The sequence below is a fragment of the Cervus elaphus genome, chromosome 26, assembly GCF_910594005.1.
Source record: "Cervus elaphus chromosome 26, mCerEla1.1, whole genome shotgun sequence".
Lineage (NCBI taxonomy): Eukaryota > Metazoa > Chordata > Mammalia > Artiodactyla > Cervidae > Cervus > Cervus elaphus.
Genome location: NC_057840.1, coordinates 20,322,073 through 20,339,761, shown reverse-complemented (window position 1 = coordinate 20,339,761; position 17,689 = coordinate 20,322,073). Strand labels below are relative to the sequence as shown.

The window sequence follows — 17,689 nt, the reverse complement described above, 5'->3', positions numbered from 1 at the left end:
TAAGATATTCGAACCGCCTTAGCTTTGCATCTCCAGGGTGTGTAGTATACTCCTTGCCCCTAGAGTGGCATTCTGTTAAGTATTTGGCATAACATCTTACAGAAAAGCCCAAACTTTTTGGCCAACTCAATATTTGTTGTTCCTACCTGGCATGATTAGTATCCAAAACTACAAATCATGAATCAAGATGAAGGCTTTCACTTTTTGTTTTAATATACTCCTAGAAGGGGCTTCGCTGGTGGCTCAGTGGTAAAGAATCTGCCTGCCAGTGCAGCAGATGTGGGTTTGATCCCTGGGTTAGGAAGATCCCCTGAAGCAGGAAATGGCAACCCACTCCAATATTCTGGCCTGGAAAATCCCTTGAACAGGGGAGCCTGGTGGGCTACAGTCCTTGGGGTCGCAAAAGAGTCAGACATGACTTAGTGACTAAACAACAACATACTTCTAGAAACTACATCTTAATACAAAGGAATATTTTGTTCTTAAGGAAAAGCATAATTGGAAGATTGAGTGCCAAATACAGCTCATAGAACCAATAATAAGTTCTAAAATCAAAGGATCAACAGCAAACTTATATGAATATTTAAAATCATAAAATTATGCCCCCCCATCCAAACATAACTTTAGCAGTAGAGAAAACCTGAAAGAGCTTGTGTAGTGGAGCAGTTTGGAAACTCTTCTCTGTAGAGCCCTGTTCCTCCGGGCTCTGGGGAGTCGATCTAGGGAGGCAAGGTTTGCCTGGCCTCCAAACCTCAATTCACCTAGAGAAATTCTAGGTGTTTAAGTGTTTGTATGTGAGGCTTTCAAACAAAATTATATTGAAAAAGAGCTTAGCTGTTAAACTAAGCTGTTAAATCAGTTTGAAATAGAGGATTATAACCTTCAGGCTACTTCTATAATCTTGGTAACTCTGGGCCTCCATTTCCTCATCTGTAAAATGGAAGGATGGTGCTATGATAGTTCATGCTTTTATTCTGAGCACTTCCTGTACTTTTACAAGTAGAAAACAGACCTCAGGAGAAGTTAAGTGGCTTCCTTGGGCCACATAGAGTTAAGGACAGAATCAAGATTATAATTTAACCAACAGCCCTAGTTGTTGGGCCTTTAAAAAAATTCCTACAAAGTGAGTATAAAAAGAAATTGCAGTTATTAATTCTTTGGAAAAGGTAGATATCAGGAGGTATATAGATAGCACATAAAAATAAAGCTATATTGTATCATAAATTTGCCTTATTTAAAGCTGGTGTGCTACTGCAACAAACATTGATCAAATATCTACCTAATATTGCATTCATTCTTCAAGTTTATAGAAATATTTGGGTGAGTTGTTTGCATGGCCTATTTCTCTTTTACACAGTTATTTATGAGCTGCTTCTCCTTGGTAAATCTCCATGTAATCAAGGGAAGCACTGAAAATCATTCCATTAATCATTCCTTTCATGTTTGTCTCACTGCATCTAAATTTACGAGCATCACTAGAAATCGTGAGGGTTTGGGAAGCAAGAGTCTATAGATTCTGATCTCCTTTGCTTTGCTCATCTTCCTGTCTTCATCCCCTCCTCTCCAAATCAAGGGTGTCCATGAAGAGGAAATTAAGTTCCCAAACAGCTGAGAGGTGTGAGTGGACAGGAGGGAAAGAAAGGCAGTCATGCTCCTTGGCCTTGATGGTGGGGGGTGCTTATGGGCAGATTGTCTCATAGCCTTGGGGGCTTTTTTGTTTAAAAACAAAGTGAAACAAAACAGCTCACAGAAACACCTCCTTGTTCCCCCTCCTTCTGCCTCCATGAATAACTGCCCATATGGCGCGCTGCTGCTGAGACCAAGGAATGAGCAAGTAAAGATGTTTAGAACTGAAGTTTTGGTCCTAATTAAATAAGTGTCCTTTTACAATCAGTGTTAAAACTTTGTAATGTGGATCCCCTACTAATTTGTGGTTCATGGAATTTGAACCCAGGTTAAAACAACCTTTGCATCTTGAGACAGGACCTGGATGTGCCCACCATACTTATGCAGGAACACAGTAGGAAACGGGGCAAGGACAGAGCTTAACCTGCTTAAGTCAGGTTTCTGAGGACATCATAGCACCCATTTCACATGAAAAGTCTATTAAAAACAGGTTTGCGAAGACCTGCATGTGGCCAAATGTTGTTACTCGTTCTTCAGGGTCACAGCGCGCAGGGAAAAGCAACACTGACTCAACAGTGATGGATAATTCAGTCTGACTTTTCTTCCCTCAGCCTCTGGAGTAGACTCAAATTCTGATTAGAGCCATGATTTGGGGTTTTTTTTTCTTTTTTAATCCACTGATTTTACAACATTTCATGTACACAGTCGGCCTTCCTTACCCACAGGTTCTGCATCTAGAGAGTCAACCAATCATGGTTCACAGTTACATGGGAAAAAATTCCAGAAAGTTCCATAAAAGCAAAATGAATTTGCCACACTGGCACCCATTTACTTAGCATTTACATTGTATTTACAACTATTTACATAGCACTTGTATCATATTAGGTATTTATAAGTAATCTAGAGATGAGTTTAAGTATACAGGAGGTTGTTAGGTTATATACAAATACTACACCATTATATAAGTCACTTTTAGGATCTGTTGATTTTGGTATCTGGGGGGCGGGTGGAGTGTCCTGAAACCAATCCCCCTCAGATACTAAGGGACAACTGTATATATGTACATTTATTTAAGATGTTGCTCTTGCATTGGGCAAAGAGAAGTAATACTTAGACCATGTAAAAGAAGCATTTTACCATGAATTTGGTTACACTGTTTGGAATTTATTCCATAAGCCTGAGAAGAAACTGAAAAAATTAGGTTATAATTGATGCGTTCTGAGAGGTTTTGATAGTTTTCTTCTTGGTGGGTTGGCTTGAGGGCAGGTAGACTATTCTGCAATCTGCATTTGTCCTTGAATTTAGATTTTCTGGGTACTTGTAACTTTTTTCCCAAACACATTTTAACTGAGTCAGATTATCTTCAAATAGTTGAGAAAAATAAAAGATTGGTTCTTTTGATGTTCTTTAAAACACTGCAGCATCCACCTTCCACCACTGAGTCTCCTTGTCCTTTAACTCTTATTTTTATTACGTGCTTGATTTAAAGCTATATAGCTAGCAATAATATCACATAATTATGGTCCAGAAAAGTACAAAATCCTCTTGAAATCTTTATGATAAGGAAAGTAATACTTGCCTAAAGGTGCTCAGTGCCAAATCTTGCTGAAATCTGATTGTGAAGGAGGAAATCTAAAAAGGCAAAGCAAGTTTCAGTAGAGATAAGACTGGGAAAGCAGTAGTTACTCAAAGAAGTTAAGACTGAAACAGAAAGTTTTACTCCTTTCCTTTCACTTCATTTTGTGTTTTTTTTGTTTTCTGGACGTTTAAGAATTTAATTAGATAATTATGGTATCTCTCTTTCATTCATATGTAATTCAAAGCTTTAACACAGTAAGATTTATATTTTCTGTGTGAAGTTTAAGTAGATCATTTCCATAACATGTAGTTATCTCTAAATAAAATTTCCAAGTCTGCTTTATGGCAACATTGAATTGATTTCTAAAATACTGTCTCATATCAAACACCATTGTTCCACAGTATACTTTGATTTGGAATGGGGCTTCCCTGTTGGCTCAGGTGGTAAAGAATCTGCCTGCAGTGCAGGAGACCCGGGTTCAACCCCTGGATCGGGAAGGTCCCCTGAAGAAGTGAATGGCTGCCCACTCTAGTATTCTTGCCTGGAGAATTCCGTGGACAGAGGAGCCTGGCGGGCTACAGTTAATGGGGTCACAAAGAGTCGGATACGACTGAGCCACTAAGAACAGACAAGCGCAGAGGAACCGTCTAACTCAGCGTGTAATCTGGCACCCCTCAAAGTGCTTCTTTGATTTCCTCATGGAGGTGCCATTAATAAAACAGACTGAGCAAAGTTTGTAGAAGATTTAAAGAGCTTTCAGATTCAGAATTCTACACACACTTCAGTGTGTGGCTTCATGAAAATACAGAGTGCAGTGGGAAGGTTACAAAGGAAAGATGCAGTGGTGGAAGGTAAACACACAACTTAAGTGATACAACACAGCGTCACTGACTTAATTTAGGCTGATTCACGACTGACTCTCTTAGACGCACACCTAAAAGCTCACTTTATTTACAAAGAGTGCTGAGCCCGTCTGAAGAGCTGTTCCCTTGGTTTTCTGTGGGAGTGAACAGGTTATGCTGATAGACACTTGTGTTCAGAACAGGCCTGCTCGCCCCTCATTCAGCCGGTTGGCGGGTCTTCAGCAGGTGCAGGTTGCCAGTGTTGTCTTCTGTGATTTGTGACTTATTCTTTGTTTTTCTTTCACAGCAGTTATTCAAGTCCGAGGATTTCAGACTGACCTCAGAGTGCATGGCACAGTAAGCAGCTTTTCCTCCTAAATAATTTGCAGTGATAAATAGTTGGTGTTTCTTTTAAGGACAGTTTCTCCAGTTCTCTCTTCATAGCATCACACTACACAAGTTACGAGACACCCATTTTGAAGCATTAATGTATAAAGGCTAATATCTGGGATATTATCCTTGTATATTTCTTACAAATGCCTTAAGTATTTGAGCAGTTTTTAAAGTGTTTATTTTAAAAAATCTCTAGGAAGTTTTGTATTTTTTTTTTTTTTGGTACTTGCTATTACTACATTACTTAATACATAAATGGAAAATCTCTTTTACCTCAAAAAAATATTGAAAACTGTTGCAAAGTATGTCTCAGTTTTTATCATTGCAGATCACATTATACCTAATTTGAAGCCGAAACTTCATATTCATACATCACCAGCAAGCTGTCACCTGAATGTAACAACCTTGAACAGCTCGGGTATCTGCCATGCCCTCCCATCCCACATCACCATTCCCACGTCTGGGTGTATGCTTCCACACACATACACACAGGGAATCCCTACTGAGTGTCCTTCAGGAAAACATTTATTCAGGAACCCTGCTATACCCACTCCAGTGTTCTTGCCTGGGAAATCCCATGGACAGAGGAGCCTGGTGGGCTCTAGTCCATGGGGTCGCACAGAGTCAGACATGCCTGAAGCGACTTGGTCCTCCTGCATAGGCAGGCAGGACCACTAGCACCACCTGGGAAGCCCATCTAGGACTGTATATCATTATATATCATATATGAAGCCCTGTGTTGCTTCAGAGCACAGTCGCTCCTCACCACATTTGAGTGTCCGCGTTTCCCTGCAGACCCTTGCTCTTACCCCTCCTCTGCATGCGGAGAAACATGACCTGACAGGTAGGAAGAGGCGGACCCAGTCCCAGAACACAGATCTTCTGTTTCCTAATCTGTGTTCTTCCCACACTTTCACTCTGCCTGTCACATGACACAGACACATGTTCCAGGTCTTTCCGTTTTTTGTTTTTTATTGTACCTGCAAGGTTTGTTTTCAGTTCCAATCTCTGAATAATTGAAAGTTTGCATAATAGTTAATGAGATAATAGCTGACTCTGAGGTATGTATACTCAATGATAGACCACACATATGAAAAAATATGCTGGATCAGTACAGACGAAAACTCTGTTTCAACAACCAGAAGTGACCATGTTTGAATACATTATGGGAACAGTGCTCTCTCTGAACATGTTTTATAAAATACTTTAGAACTTTTACCTAAGATGTGAATGAAAGATTCTGTCCTCACTCTGATCACTTTGGATACATATCTTCAGATGATATGAAGATGCCAGACAATGCTCTCCAGATGAAAATTCAAAAAAAGCCTCAAAAAGCATCCCAGCATGTCAGGGTAGCTAGGCTTCTCTTTTTGAACACAGAGTACTTAACAAGCTTCTGAAAATAAATCTTCACGAGAAGTTCAGTTATGTCTCAGTGCTCAGGTTCATCTAAGGCCTTTGGGCTTTCCCTATACTCATAATTTCTTAGAAGTAAGGATGAATTAAGATACATTTCTCATGATTTCAAAACTGTAGGCGACTTGAAGATGGAAATGCTATAGCCCAGTATGTAACAAAGTCATTTCTTTATTTCTCTAACTTACTTAAATGAGTCCATTGTACCCAAGTAAATGGATAGAAGCTAATTTTTTTTTTTTGTTTCTTTGTAGTTTTGCCATTCGGTTCCTAACATGTGCTTATTAGCTGATTGACCAGGCTATGTAAATGAGCCACATAGGACTTCTCTCACCACTTTCTACTTGAATTTCTTGTCTCGTTTATACTTAAAAAAAATTTTTTTAAGAAATGTCAGTCACTTCTGTGCAAACAATCTACACATTTTAGTTAAAGCTACACTCTTGATACTAAGAAGAAATTGTATAGGTTAATTTTAAACCTTTTTCTTGAAAGTCTTAAACTTTTACTTTTTGTATCTCGTGCATCTATGATGTGTTTATCTGCTGCCCAAGTCAGAGTTTTCTATGAAGCTTCTACAAATATGTTTTAATCCTTAAATAATATTAGTGTTCCCTAGTTGCTAATGTATCTTATATTGAGTTTGGGGGTTTCTTTTGAAACAGAGAATATTTTACTTCATTAACAGCTTTGAAAAGAGAGAATTTAATTCAGATGATCAGTAATACTAAAGGCCTTTATTTGTCAACACTCATATGTGAACTGAATGAATAAATGAAATCTCTTCTTAATATAACGTAGTCATAAGTGTTAATTAACTCCGATTATCCAATCTCTCCTCCACTATATATTTTTCCATATTTATAATCATCACATTCCAAACTCCTTCAATTTCTTCTTCTTTTCATGAGAAGAAATTAATTCTTACCAAGTGTCAACCATTCTTGAATAAACATTCTCCAGGTTACTACAAGCTATTGGCTAATTTCCAAAATTTTAAAAAGTTAAATTTTAAAAAAACATTTTTGCCAGTTTTCCCATAGCTTATTTGGAGGAGAAATTTTTCAGAAGTCCTTCCACCACTGTTTTTGCTGATGTAACTCTTTCTTCTTCAGATGTTGAGTAGACTTACTAGTAAAGCTATCAGGGCCTGGAGTAGAAGATTTTAACTACAAGTTCAATGTGTCTAATGCAAGTACGGCCATTAAGGTTGTATATTTCTTATATTGTTATTGTTTAGTTGCTAGGTCATGTCCAGCTCTTTGCGAATACATGGACTGCAGCATGTCAGGCTTCCCTGTCCTTCCCTGTCTCCTAGAGTTTGTTCAAACTCATATCCTTTGAGTCAATGATGCTGTCCAACCATCTCATCTTCTGTTGCCCTCTTCTCCTGCCCTCAGTCTTTCCAAGCATCAGGATCTTTTCCAGTGAGTAGGCTCTTCACATCAAGTGGCCAAGGTATTGGAGCTCCAGCTTCACCAGTCCTTCCAATGAATATTCAGGGTTGATTTCCCTTAGGATTGACTGGTTTGATCTCCTTGCAGTGCAAGGGACTCTCAAGAGTTCCAGCACCACAATTCAAACACATCAATTCTATGGTGCTCATCCATCTTTATGGTCCAATTCAACTCTTACATCCATACATGACTACTGGAAAAACCATAGATTTTACTGTATGGACCTTTGTCAGCAAAGTGATATCTCTGCTTTTTAATACACTGTCTAGGTTTGTCATAGCTTTTCTTCTAAGAAGCAAACATCTTTTAATTTCATGACTGCAGTCATCATCCACAGTGATTTTGGACCCCAAGAAGATAAAATCTGTCACTGCTTCCACTTTTCCCCTTTCTATTTGCCATGAAGTGATGGGACTGGATGCCATGATCTTAGTTTTTTGCATGTTGAGTTTTAAGCCAGTTTTTTCACTCTCCTCTTTCATCCTCATCAAGAGACTCTTTAGTTCCTCTTCACTTTCTGCCATTAGAGTGATACTGTCTGCATATCTTCTCCCAGCAATCTTGATTCCAGTTTGTGATTCACCCAGCCTGGCATTTCACATGATGTACTCTGCATACAAATTAAATAAGCAGGGTGACAGTATATAACCTTGACGGACTCCTTTCCCAATTTTGGACCAGTCCGTTGTTCCATGTCCAGTTCTAACTGTTGCTTCTTGACCTGCATACAGGCTTCTCAGGAGACAAGTAAGGTGGTCTGGTATTCCCATCTCTTTTAAGATTTTCCAAAATTTGTCGTGATCCACACAGTCAGAGGCTTTAGTGTAGTCAATGAAGCAAAAGTAGATGTTTTTCTGAAATTCCCTTGCTTTCTCTATAATCCAGCGAATGCTGGCAATTTGATCTCTGGTTCCTCTGCCTTTTCTTTTCTTCTTATATAGGCATTGGTAATCTGTGTCTTGCATAGAACTTCTCCATTTCATGCAAGTGGTTTAATTTATTGACATAAACTATTCATAATATCACCTTATTATCTTTTTAATATGAAAAGAATCTGTAATAATATTGCCTTTTTAATTCCTGGTGTTGATAATTTATTTCTTTATTCTGGTTTCCCCAGTCGGCCTGGCAAATGATTTATGAATTTTTTTTGAAAATAACAAGCTTTTTTCCATTGATTTCTCTTTATTGTTTATCTGTTTTCTGTTTCACTGATTTCCACTCTGATCTTTATTTCTGATAATTTTGAGTTTAAGCTGTGCTTCTTTTTAGCTAGATTTGTTAGGTAGGACTTGAGCAGTGTTTAGTCTTGGACTGTTTATTCCTCACCACTAATAAAAATCCCTTTTAAATATTCCACCTAATGCCTTCTGAGTTGTGCGGTTTTCCATCCTGGCTGATGGACGTAGATACTGTCCCTGGCCTCAGGACATGTCCTCAGACGCATACGTTCACCTATACTCTGCTGAATATTCGTAGGGGACCCTTGCAAGTCTTCACGTTCTCCCCCTCTCTCCTCTCTGGCAGCCTGTGAACTATAGCCTTCCTGCTCTCCTCAGCCTCCTAGCCCTCACTCAGGGAGTCCGCCACATTCCACACCATTTTCATCTGCCTGTGCTGTAGCCTGGAAACTCTCAAGGCAGTAAGCTAGGCGATCATAGGGCTGATCTCATTTATTTTCCATTTCTTGGTTATCACTTTCTTTTGTTGCCTACGGTTCAATGTCTTGAAAATGGCTTCGTATGTTTTATCCAATATTTGTGGTTGTTTTAGATGAGCATTTACTTGGTCCATGTTACTCCATCTTGGAGGCAAGCAGAAGTCCAAATGTTGTGTTTTTCAGGGCAGCTTTCTGTTAGATTGTATGTACATCATAAGGGAAAAAAGGTGGAAAGGATCACTCAGTCTGATTTTTCTCCAGTGGTCAGGAAAAGCCAAAGATGTAAGAGCATTTAAGTCTTCAAAACCATGTAGAGACAAGGTGAACAAAAAAGGAAAGGCCCTAGAGAAATCAGAAGAGGGGCAGGAGCTGAGGCACAACTGCAGGGAGGTGACTGGAATACCCGGAGGCCAGCAGGGTACCTGTGACTGGAACAAAGTGGGGTAGGGAAATGCACAGAACAGCAATATTAAAAAAAATGTTTTAAACAATTTCTAAAATAATATTTAAAAAACAGAAAAACAACTGCTAGCAAGATACAGTCCAGGTCTACTGTGTTTCACAAAAATGTACATGTCATATTTCTTTTGAATCTCAGGACCACAGCTCCACTTCTTCCGGGGCTTCCCTCCCCTCGTCCTGGGATAGTGGTTGCCTCCCTGAGATGAGCCATCCATTCTCCAGCTTACCGAGTCCTATTGTGTCATTCCTGGGCGGCTTCCCACGTTCTCCTTATCACCCTGGCATCGCAGACATTTGAGTTTTTTTCTGTGATGCTAGAGTGTAGGTTCCCTGAAGATAGTAAGCTGTCAGTGCTTTTTGGGTCAGAGCTCCACCTTTCTTTCCCGTCTCCTCATTTTCCTGCTTTCTAAGTGTGCTCTGTTTGTTCTTTCATCTTTGTGACTTCTCATCCTTTCCTTCTCAGTCATCTGACTTCACTTTATTTACTTATGTGTGTGCTCAGTCATGTCTGACTCTTTGCGACCCCAAGGATCACAGCCCACCAGGTTCCTCTGTCCATGGAATTTTCCAGGCAAGAGTACTGGAGTGGTCACTCTGCCCTCCTCCAGGGGGTCTTCCTGACCCAGGGATCAAGCCCACATCCTCCTGCATTGGCAGGTGGATTCTTTACCACTGTGCCTCCTGGGAAGCCCTTTACTTACACGTCTCCCTATAGATTTCTCTAGCTGCTGTAACAATACCAGAGACTTGGTGGCTTAAACAATGTAAATGTATTTTCTCATAGTTCTGAAGGCTGGGAATTCAAGATCAAGGTTCCAACAGGGCTGAGTGCTGGTGAGTCCTCTCTTCCTGGCTTGTAGGCGGCCACCTCCTTGCCATGTCCTCACATGGCCTTTCTTCTGTGTGTGTGTGTGTGTGGAGAGAAAGAGCTCTCTGGTGTCGCTTCCTCTTTTTATAAGGACACCATCCTATGGCTTAGGGCCTCACCCTTATGACCTCATATAACTTTAATTACTTCTTTAAAGGCCAGACCTCCTTTGTAAGATGTATTAACTTTGGCGGCTTCAACCTGTGAAAGACACAATTCAGTCCACAGGAGTCACTGTTCAGTCCTCTTTATTGCCTCATTTTGAAATTCTCGAACCGTTTTTTGAGTTCTGTCATGATGTCTTCCCTGATAGCTCAGTTGGTAAAGAATCTGCCTGCAGTGCATCTGGTTTGATCCCTGGGTTGGGAGGATCCGCTGGAAAAGAGATAGGCTACCCACTCCAGTATTCTTCGGCTTCCCTTGTGGCACAGCTGGTAAAGAATCCACCTGCAATGCAGGAGACCTGGGTTCGATCCCTGGGTTGGGAATATCCCCTGGAGAAGGGAAAGGCTACCCACTCTGGTATTCTGGCCTGGAGAATTCCATGGACTACACTCCATGGGGTTGCAAAGAGTCAGACACGACTGAGTGACTTTCACCTTCACTTTCTTTCACGATGTCTACCACCATTCCTGGACATCCAAGAGAGGAGACATTGCCTTCCATTCTTTGAATTTCCCTTTTTTCATGATTTCTGTATTTTCTAATAACTTGCATTACTGGATTCAGTTCAGTTCAGTTTAGTCACTCAGTCGTGTCCAACTCTTTGTGACCACATGAATTGCAGCACGGCAGGCTTCCCTGTCCATCACCAACTCCCGGAGTTTACTCAAACTCATGTCCATCGAGTCAGTGATGCCATCCAGCCATCTCATCCTCTGTCGTCCCCTTCTCCTCCTGCCACCAATCCCTCCCAGCATATACATCCATAAAATATTCATCTTCTTTCTTACTGTTAATATGAAACCATTTGAAATACTGCATTCCCATCTCACATGTTAGGATATCACTGTTTTCTTTACGTAAACTTCTTCATCCCTTCTTTGTCACTAAGGGATCTCCTGCACTTTTACACACACACACAATTTGATAAATTTTCTGGTTTTTCCAAGGCTAATATTTTTCTGAGAGAAGGAGGTTTTATTTTATTTTTGTCCCTTTATACAGTAGAAAAAGGAGCCCAACCAGCTAAGGCTTGTAATCTCTACATTATTTTCAGCAACTCCCTGCTTCCCAGACACATATATAATCGCTCATGTGGTCTACTGAATATTTTTCTCTCAGATCCTCCCATTTATCTCCCCTTTTTATTCCCATTGCCACTTTGCTGAGTCAGAGCCCCATTTGAGCTGCTGCAGCAGCTTTCTCACTAGCTCCTTGTCTCCACTCTTCCCCTCCTGCAGTTCTGAGGGGGGCAGAGAACAGAGCCAGGAGGACCAAGGACACGTCATGGACACACAGGGGAAGGAGACGGAGCAAGCCAGCCGGAAAGTCACCCTCACCGAGGTGAGAGGAAGCCACCTCTCACGTCACGGAGAGTCACGTCACGGAGCCCATGGGAAGGCTTAGGAAAAACCAGAAGAGAGTCACGTCACGGAGCCCGCGGGGAGATTTAGGAAGAACCAGGAGAGAGTCACGTCACGGAGCCCATGGGAAGGCTTAGGAAAAACCAGGAGACTCACGTCATGGAGTCCACGGGGAGATTTAGGAAGAACCAGGAGAGAGTCACGTCACGGAGTCCACGGGGAGGTTTAGAAAGGCATAGTCAACAAGGACACATGTCAAAGAGAACAGAAGCAAATATGGACTGAAAAATGCCTTTGGGTTTGGCAGCCAAGAGTCTGTGACCTGGGAGAGGAAGGTTTTGAATGAGAATCCTGGAAACGTGAGTCAGATTGTCTCCAGCCCACGGGGAGAAGACCTGTCAGAAGAGGCCACTTCTCCCAAACATTGGACTTGAAAGGAAAGAAAAGGCTGAGCAGTAACTAGTGGAAAACACAGGATGTAGAGAAAAATCTTTATATCGGAGGGAATTACAAGAGTATTTATAAACCCAGAGCCAAGAGCCCCTTGAGAAGAGCTGGTCAACATGTGGAATAAGGGGATAACTAAAGAGGAGAATTTGAGACAAGAAGGCAGGACTACCTTTTCCACTGAGAGAGGCAGGGGGTGCAAAATGACAATGTTTTCTGGTGAGAGAGGAAGAAGGACAGGAAAGGACTTTCTAAAGAAGGTGACCTCTGTTTTCTCCATTGGTAGAAGAGAAGTTTGGCTACTAAAAGTGAAATGTTAAACTCTTATCACATTACTTTTCTCATCATATAGAAAGCTGATAAATCAATAATTGTAGGATCATGAGAGTTAAGGAATGACTTTTTATTACTGATATCAGAATTAGAAAACATATTTTGGAAACAGGTTTTTAGATCTAAATAACAGAACTTTAAAATCATTTATGTCAAAGAGAAAAAAATTGCATAAGCAGAAGCTGTAAACAACCAGTGACCTGGGATCAGGAAGAATTCCACAAAATATATGACAAAGGGTTAATAACCTCAGCATATAAAAAGCTGTAAAAAATCAGTAGGGAAAAGATTATCAATAGGAGAACTGACCCATAGGATACATAGAACATTCTTAAATATATATATATATAGATATAGATATTTCACTGATATATATATTTTCTGATATATATTTCACTGATATATATATCAGTGAAGATCTGAAATATGTCCAATTCCAGTGATCAAAGTAATAGAAATTAAATCAGTAAATGAGATGGTATTTTTCCTTCATGAAATGGCAGCAAGCTTCAGACTTACACAACATTGTGTAGATGAGAGTGTGGGGAAGTGGGTTTTCTCATATACTGCTGGTAATAGTATAAAAATAATCCTTTGTAGGGTATAGCTTTTTCTTAAGTTTTCAAATTGTTCATATATTTTGATCTGACAGTTCTACCTCCAGGAATTTACTGTAGGAAAGTATTTAAGTATATATGTAGAGATTTAATTAAAAGGCTACTCCTTCAAGTTTTCAAAATGGAAAATGGAAGGGAAAAAATCAATTTCTATGAATAAAGGATTGATTATGAAATAGAATACCATGTGACTATTACAATAGTAAAAATATTATAGAAGTATTTTCATAGACATGGAAAGATTGATGATAAATTTGTAAGTTAAAAATGAAAGATGATAAATTTGTAAGTTTAAAATGATTATAAAATAATTTTTATATAACATACATAAAGTATGGAACAATATACATCAACAAATGTGAGTAGTTATCTCTAAATGATGGAACTGTAGTGATTTTTTATCCTTCATTTTACTGTGTGTATTTTCTGATTTTTCTAGTCAGCATATTTTGTTATATATCCTACTTGATCATTTCTTTTAAAACAAAAGTAATTTCAGAATTTTTCCAATATAGCCCTTTCTTTCTACATTTAAAGAAATGAAGGTCTCAGATCCAGAGTTTAAAAGTGCCTGAACTAGGACTCGATCTTCTGGCTCTGAGTTCAGAGTTATTTCTGTTACACAGTGCTTTGCCTTTTAACTCTGATTAAATGGTAATATTGGGTTGGCCAAAACATCTGTTTGGGTTTAACCCAATACTTCAAGGCAAGGGCTATAATATGCTCACATTTTCTCCCCCTAGTAATTCTCCTGGTGTCTAGCCACACAGCAAAGCTTTGGGGAATACTCACTGGATTGATTTTCTTGTGGAATAGGGTTCAGTATTTTTATGAATCTTATTTTTCATAACATACACACAAACACTGACCTGGTTGCATGTTCATTTCTAAAACCCTGCTGTGAAATCGTCCTTTCTCTTTTCCCATGATTTGCCTTTAGAAGGCCCTCACTTTTGCTCCCCCTCTCTGTTGGGCTTTGGGGCTCCTTTGTGAGAAGATAGGCCGTCACCCAGCGTGTGGTGAGATGGCGTCTCTCCCGTGGCCGCAGGGCTCTGCCGTCCCGGGGCTCCATCCCCGGGCTGTCGGCGGCCAGCACTGCTGCTGAGGCCCCTCGCCGGCGCCCTGGCGTCAGCTGGTGCTCCGTTGCTTGTCCAGGGTGTGCACCTGCCTGTCTCTTCCCCCTTTCCCCTTATTCCGTCCCCTTGCTCCCTTTCACAGACCGTCTTTGACATTCTGTATCCAGTGTTCCTTCCTCTTCTTAATCTGAGTCACTGCCCATAAACGTGCTGTCTTCACTGCCTGCTTTAGCCTTTCCAGTTCAGCTCCCCCTCAGGCTCCATCTCCTGAGGGTCTTCCTGGCTCCTCTGTTTATCTCTCACTATGCTGTCCTGTCCCATTTTATGCAGCATCCAGCTCGCTCATTTCCAGCTGTCCTCCTCTCCACTTCCCTTTTCTGTTTTTCTTCCTCGTTTTCGTCCCGCCAGTACCATTAACCCCTCCTCTCAGTCTGTTGTGCCTCCTTACCCCTCTGAGATCCTTGACCTCTCTGACTGTTCTTACAGATGTGTGTAGGGTCTCTGGGTGGCTTGTGCTCAGCGTCCACTTGAGCCTCTGTCCCCTTTTTATCAGACCCTGATCTGAGGCCAGCCTTACATACTGTGCCTGTGTGCCCACCAGGATAGAGTGTTGTCCTTTCTTGCCCCTGGGGAGATTGCACCTTGGCACACCATACCTGCACCGTTTTAAACTCTCCCTCAGTTGCACTTGTGAGCATATTCACTGGCAACATTTCGGGGCTTCTATACATCATGCTAATTTAGCAACTTTAAAATCAGGAAACAATGTCTGACAAAGGATTTTTCCCCCTTGTGTAAATGTTTTTCATATGAAAGGGTAGTACAGCCAGTTATTTAAGACAGGGCCATAAAGTGTAATGGAAAAGAATATGAAAAAGAATATATATATATATGTTTGGCTGAATCACTTTACTGTATAGCAGAAATTAATACATCATAGTAAATCAACTATGTCTCAATAAAATAAATTTAAAAAAATAAAAGGTCGGGCCTGACCTTAAAGGCACAGATGTTCCCTAACCCTTCTGGTTAGGGTTCGGCAATGGTTATTAGCGCCTCCTTTTTTCCAATGCAATGCTCTAGCCTCTGCTTTTCTCAGGAGTGATCAATGGAATTGACCACAGCTAAGCAGCTGGCCATCATCCTTAGACTGAAGTTTGTTTCCTGAGAGCAACCAAATGTTAAGCCATTTCTGCTTAGAGGGAAGACAGAACAATTGTGTGTAAGTCCAGATACTCATCACTGATACATGAACAATTGCATTAAAAAATTTCAGGTTCAGTCCCTCGTTTATCACCCTGTAATCGTGGTATACTTACCACATGGCCTCTAAAGAAGCAACTTCTTGTTTCATCTGCCTGTTGGTTCTTGATTTTTATTAATAGTATAATTTGTTTTAGTTCAAAGCTGCATCTAGATATATAGTTAACCATCACTATCTTGCTCAATCAAAAATGACACATGCCATTTTGGGGATTTATTGGAAAAACCATCATAGTTAACCCACTTCTAAAAGTAGACACAGTCATAGACTAAATGAAAGAGTGCTGTTTAATAAAATGGCCTGTATGCTTTCCAGTCACTAACCCCGAAGCAGCATCCATGACAGTTTTTTTCCAGCGAATGAAGAATTTCATAAACTCTGATTGCCTGCACTTAATTTTGGAAGTTACCCAGGGTTTGCAATGCTTATTGTCTATATTTGAGAGATGTATTTCTTCCTTGCTTAAACTAACGGATCAGTGCTGGAGCAGGCCTTAAGCAACTGCTGGTGATACTGAAAGACTTTAACAGTTTGTTCAAGAGGCAAGCTAGAATTTAGTTCTAAAAGTTAAACTAAGAGTACGTTCAAGAAGAGAAATCAGTGTGTTGGTCCTCTGGTTGTGTGTGCGTGTGTGTGTGTGAGTTGCACACTGTCTTATTACCTGTGTTGTTGCCTGGGTGTGCCAAGATGATTGTAATCAGAAGACACTAAGTTCGTGTGTCATTTTCTCCTAGTAAAGAGCTGAAGAATGAAGAGGGAAAGAACCAAATATATAAAAAGGAAATGACAAATTAAACCAAATGGAACTTCTCTACAGAGTTCAGAAATTTCAGGTGGCCAGGAAGAAAGGATCTACTACGTTTTATCCTTGTGAAGGAATCTAGAAACATCAGAAGCAAGGTATGCGTGGAGAAATAACTGTGGCCTTTTGAGCTTGTTACAAACCATCGTGTTTGTTGTTGATCAAAATAATGGCACTTGCATTATTAGTAATTGCATCAAAATTACATTACCATTGTTGGAAAATCAATAAAGAAAAACTATAATTGCTACTCAGCAAGTATGAAGAAAAAATGTTGGTATTGCTAGAATGTCTGTTAAGTTTAATATTATTATATTTGTAATGTGGTTATATGTGTGGTGTTATGCTCAGATTTGAAATATATGCTATTGAAACTTAACTTTATTTAAAATAAAGATAAGCAGCTTCAGGATTTTGTGTATTCAAAATGTCCCAAATAAGAAAGGCATTAAAAGGTAACAGATGTGTTTGTTTTGAATGAATTGTATGTATAACTTGATACACATAAACTAAAGTGGCTTTTGGCTAGACTAGCAACAGTTTTCCAAATATTTTTTTACTTTTTAAAAAAAGATGTTTCATGTTGAAGCATGTAAGTGATTTGTAGACTTAAATTGTTTTAATATTTATTTTAGTCTTAACACATGTTTTTAAATTTTTACATTGGATTATTTATTCCTTTAGTTCCAGAGTAACAGTGTCATATTTGACTGTGTATTTTGAAGTGTGAAGTTATAAAATAGGAAATTTCATCTCTTTGTGTTTTACTTGGCTCTTCTTTTTCAACTGTGTGACTGGAAGTCTGTCAATAAATATTTAACCTCAAGAAGGTCAAGACTAATATAAAATTAGAAAACTTATTTACCAAATTAGACAACTGATTCCATTAAAATAAGAAGTGAGAAAAACAGTGTTGGGCACTGAGGTGTAAATTTTGCCCAGATGTATACCCAATGTGAAGAATCTTCTAGTAAAAATATATTTGACTCTTCCCGTGCACATGTTGTAGAAGTATGAAAATTGGTAAACGTGCCCCCACTGTGTAGACCTTGGGGCAGGGGGGTCACTGGTGAAGTGATGAGTGTCAGTGGTGACTGCTGGGGCCCTCGGCGATAAGCACAGAAGTGTGTTCTTCTAGCACCAAGCTCCCCTGTTCTGGATGCATGTGTCTCTGCTTCAGGTACAGCTGGACCCAGGCAGCCTGCGTCGCCCTTGCACCAGCCTGTTTTTCCTTCTAGTGAATGTACTTGATAATTAAAAAGTAAAAACATGTGGCTCTCTGGAGTTTTAGCTCTCAGTTTTGAGATACGTGTTAGTT

At 39.9% G+C, this 17,689-nt stretch overlaps 1 protein-coding gene across 7 annotated transcripts in view; it reads left to right on the top strand.

Moving 5' to 3' along the window:
- Nucleotides 1-17,120, top strand: part of AHI1 (Abelson helper integration site 1) — a 211,748-nt gene extending 194,628 nt beyond the window's left edge. For 4 of the 7 annotated variants that reach the window (XM_043888069.1, XM_043888068.1, XM_043888073.1 and 1 more), the window contains 3 exons: nucleotides 4,355-4,404; nucleotides 11,710-11,812; nucleotides 16,304-17,120. In XM_043888069.1, the coding sequence (XP_043744004.1) occupies nucleotides 4,355-4,404; nucleotides 11,710-11,812; nucleotides 16,304-16,306 (156 nt within the window). In that variant the 3' untranslated portion in view covers nucleotides 16,307-17,120. The remainder of the gene's footprint in view (nucleotides 1-4,354; nucleotides 4,405-11,709; nucleotides 11,813-16,303) is intronic. The other 3 variants (XM_043888070.1, XM_043888072.1, XM_043888071.1) reach the window with 3 other exon arrangements.
- Nucleotides 17,121-17,689: the final 569 nt, after the last annotated feature.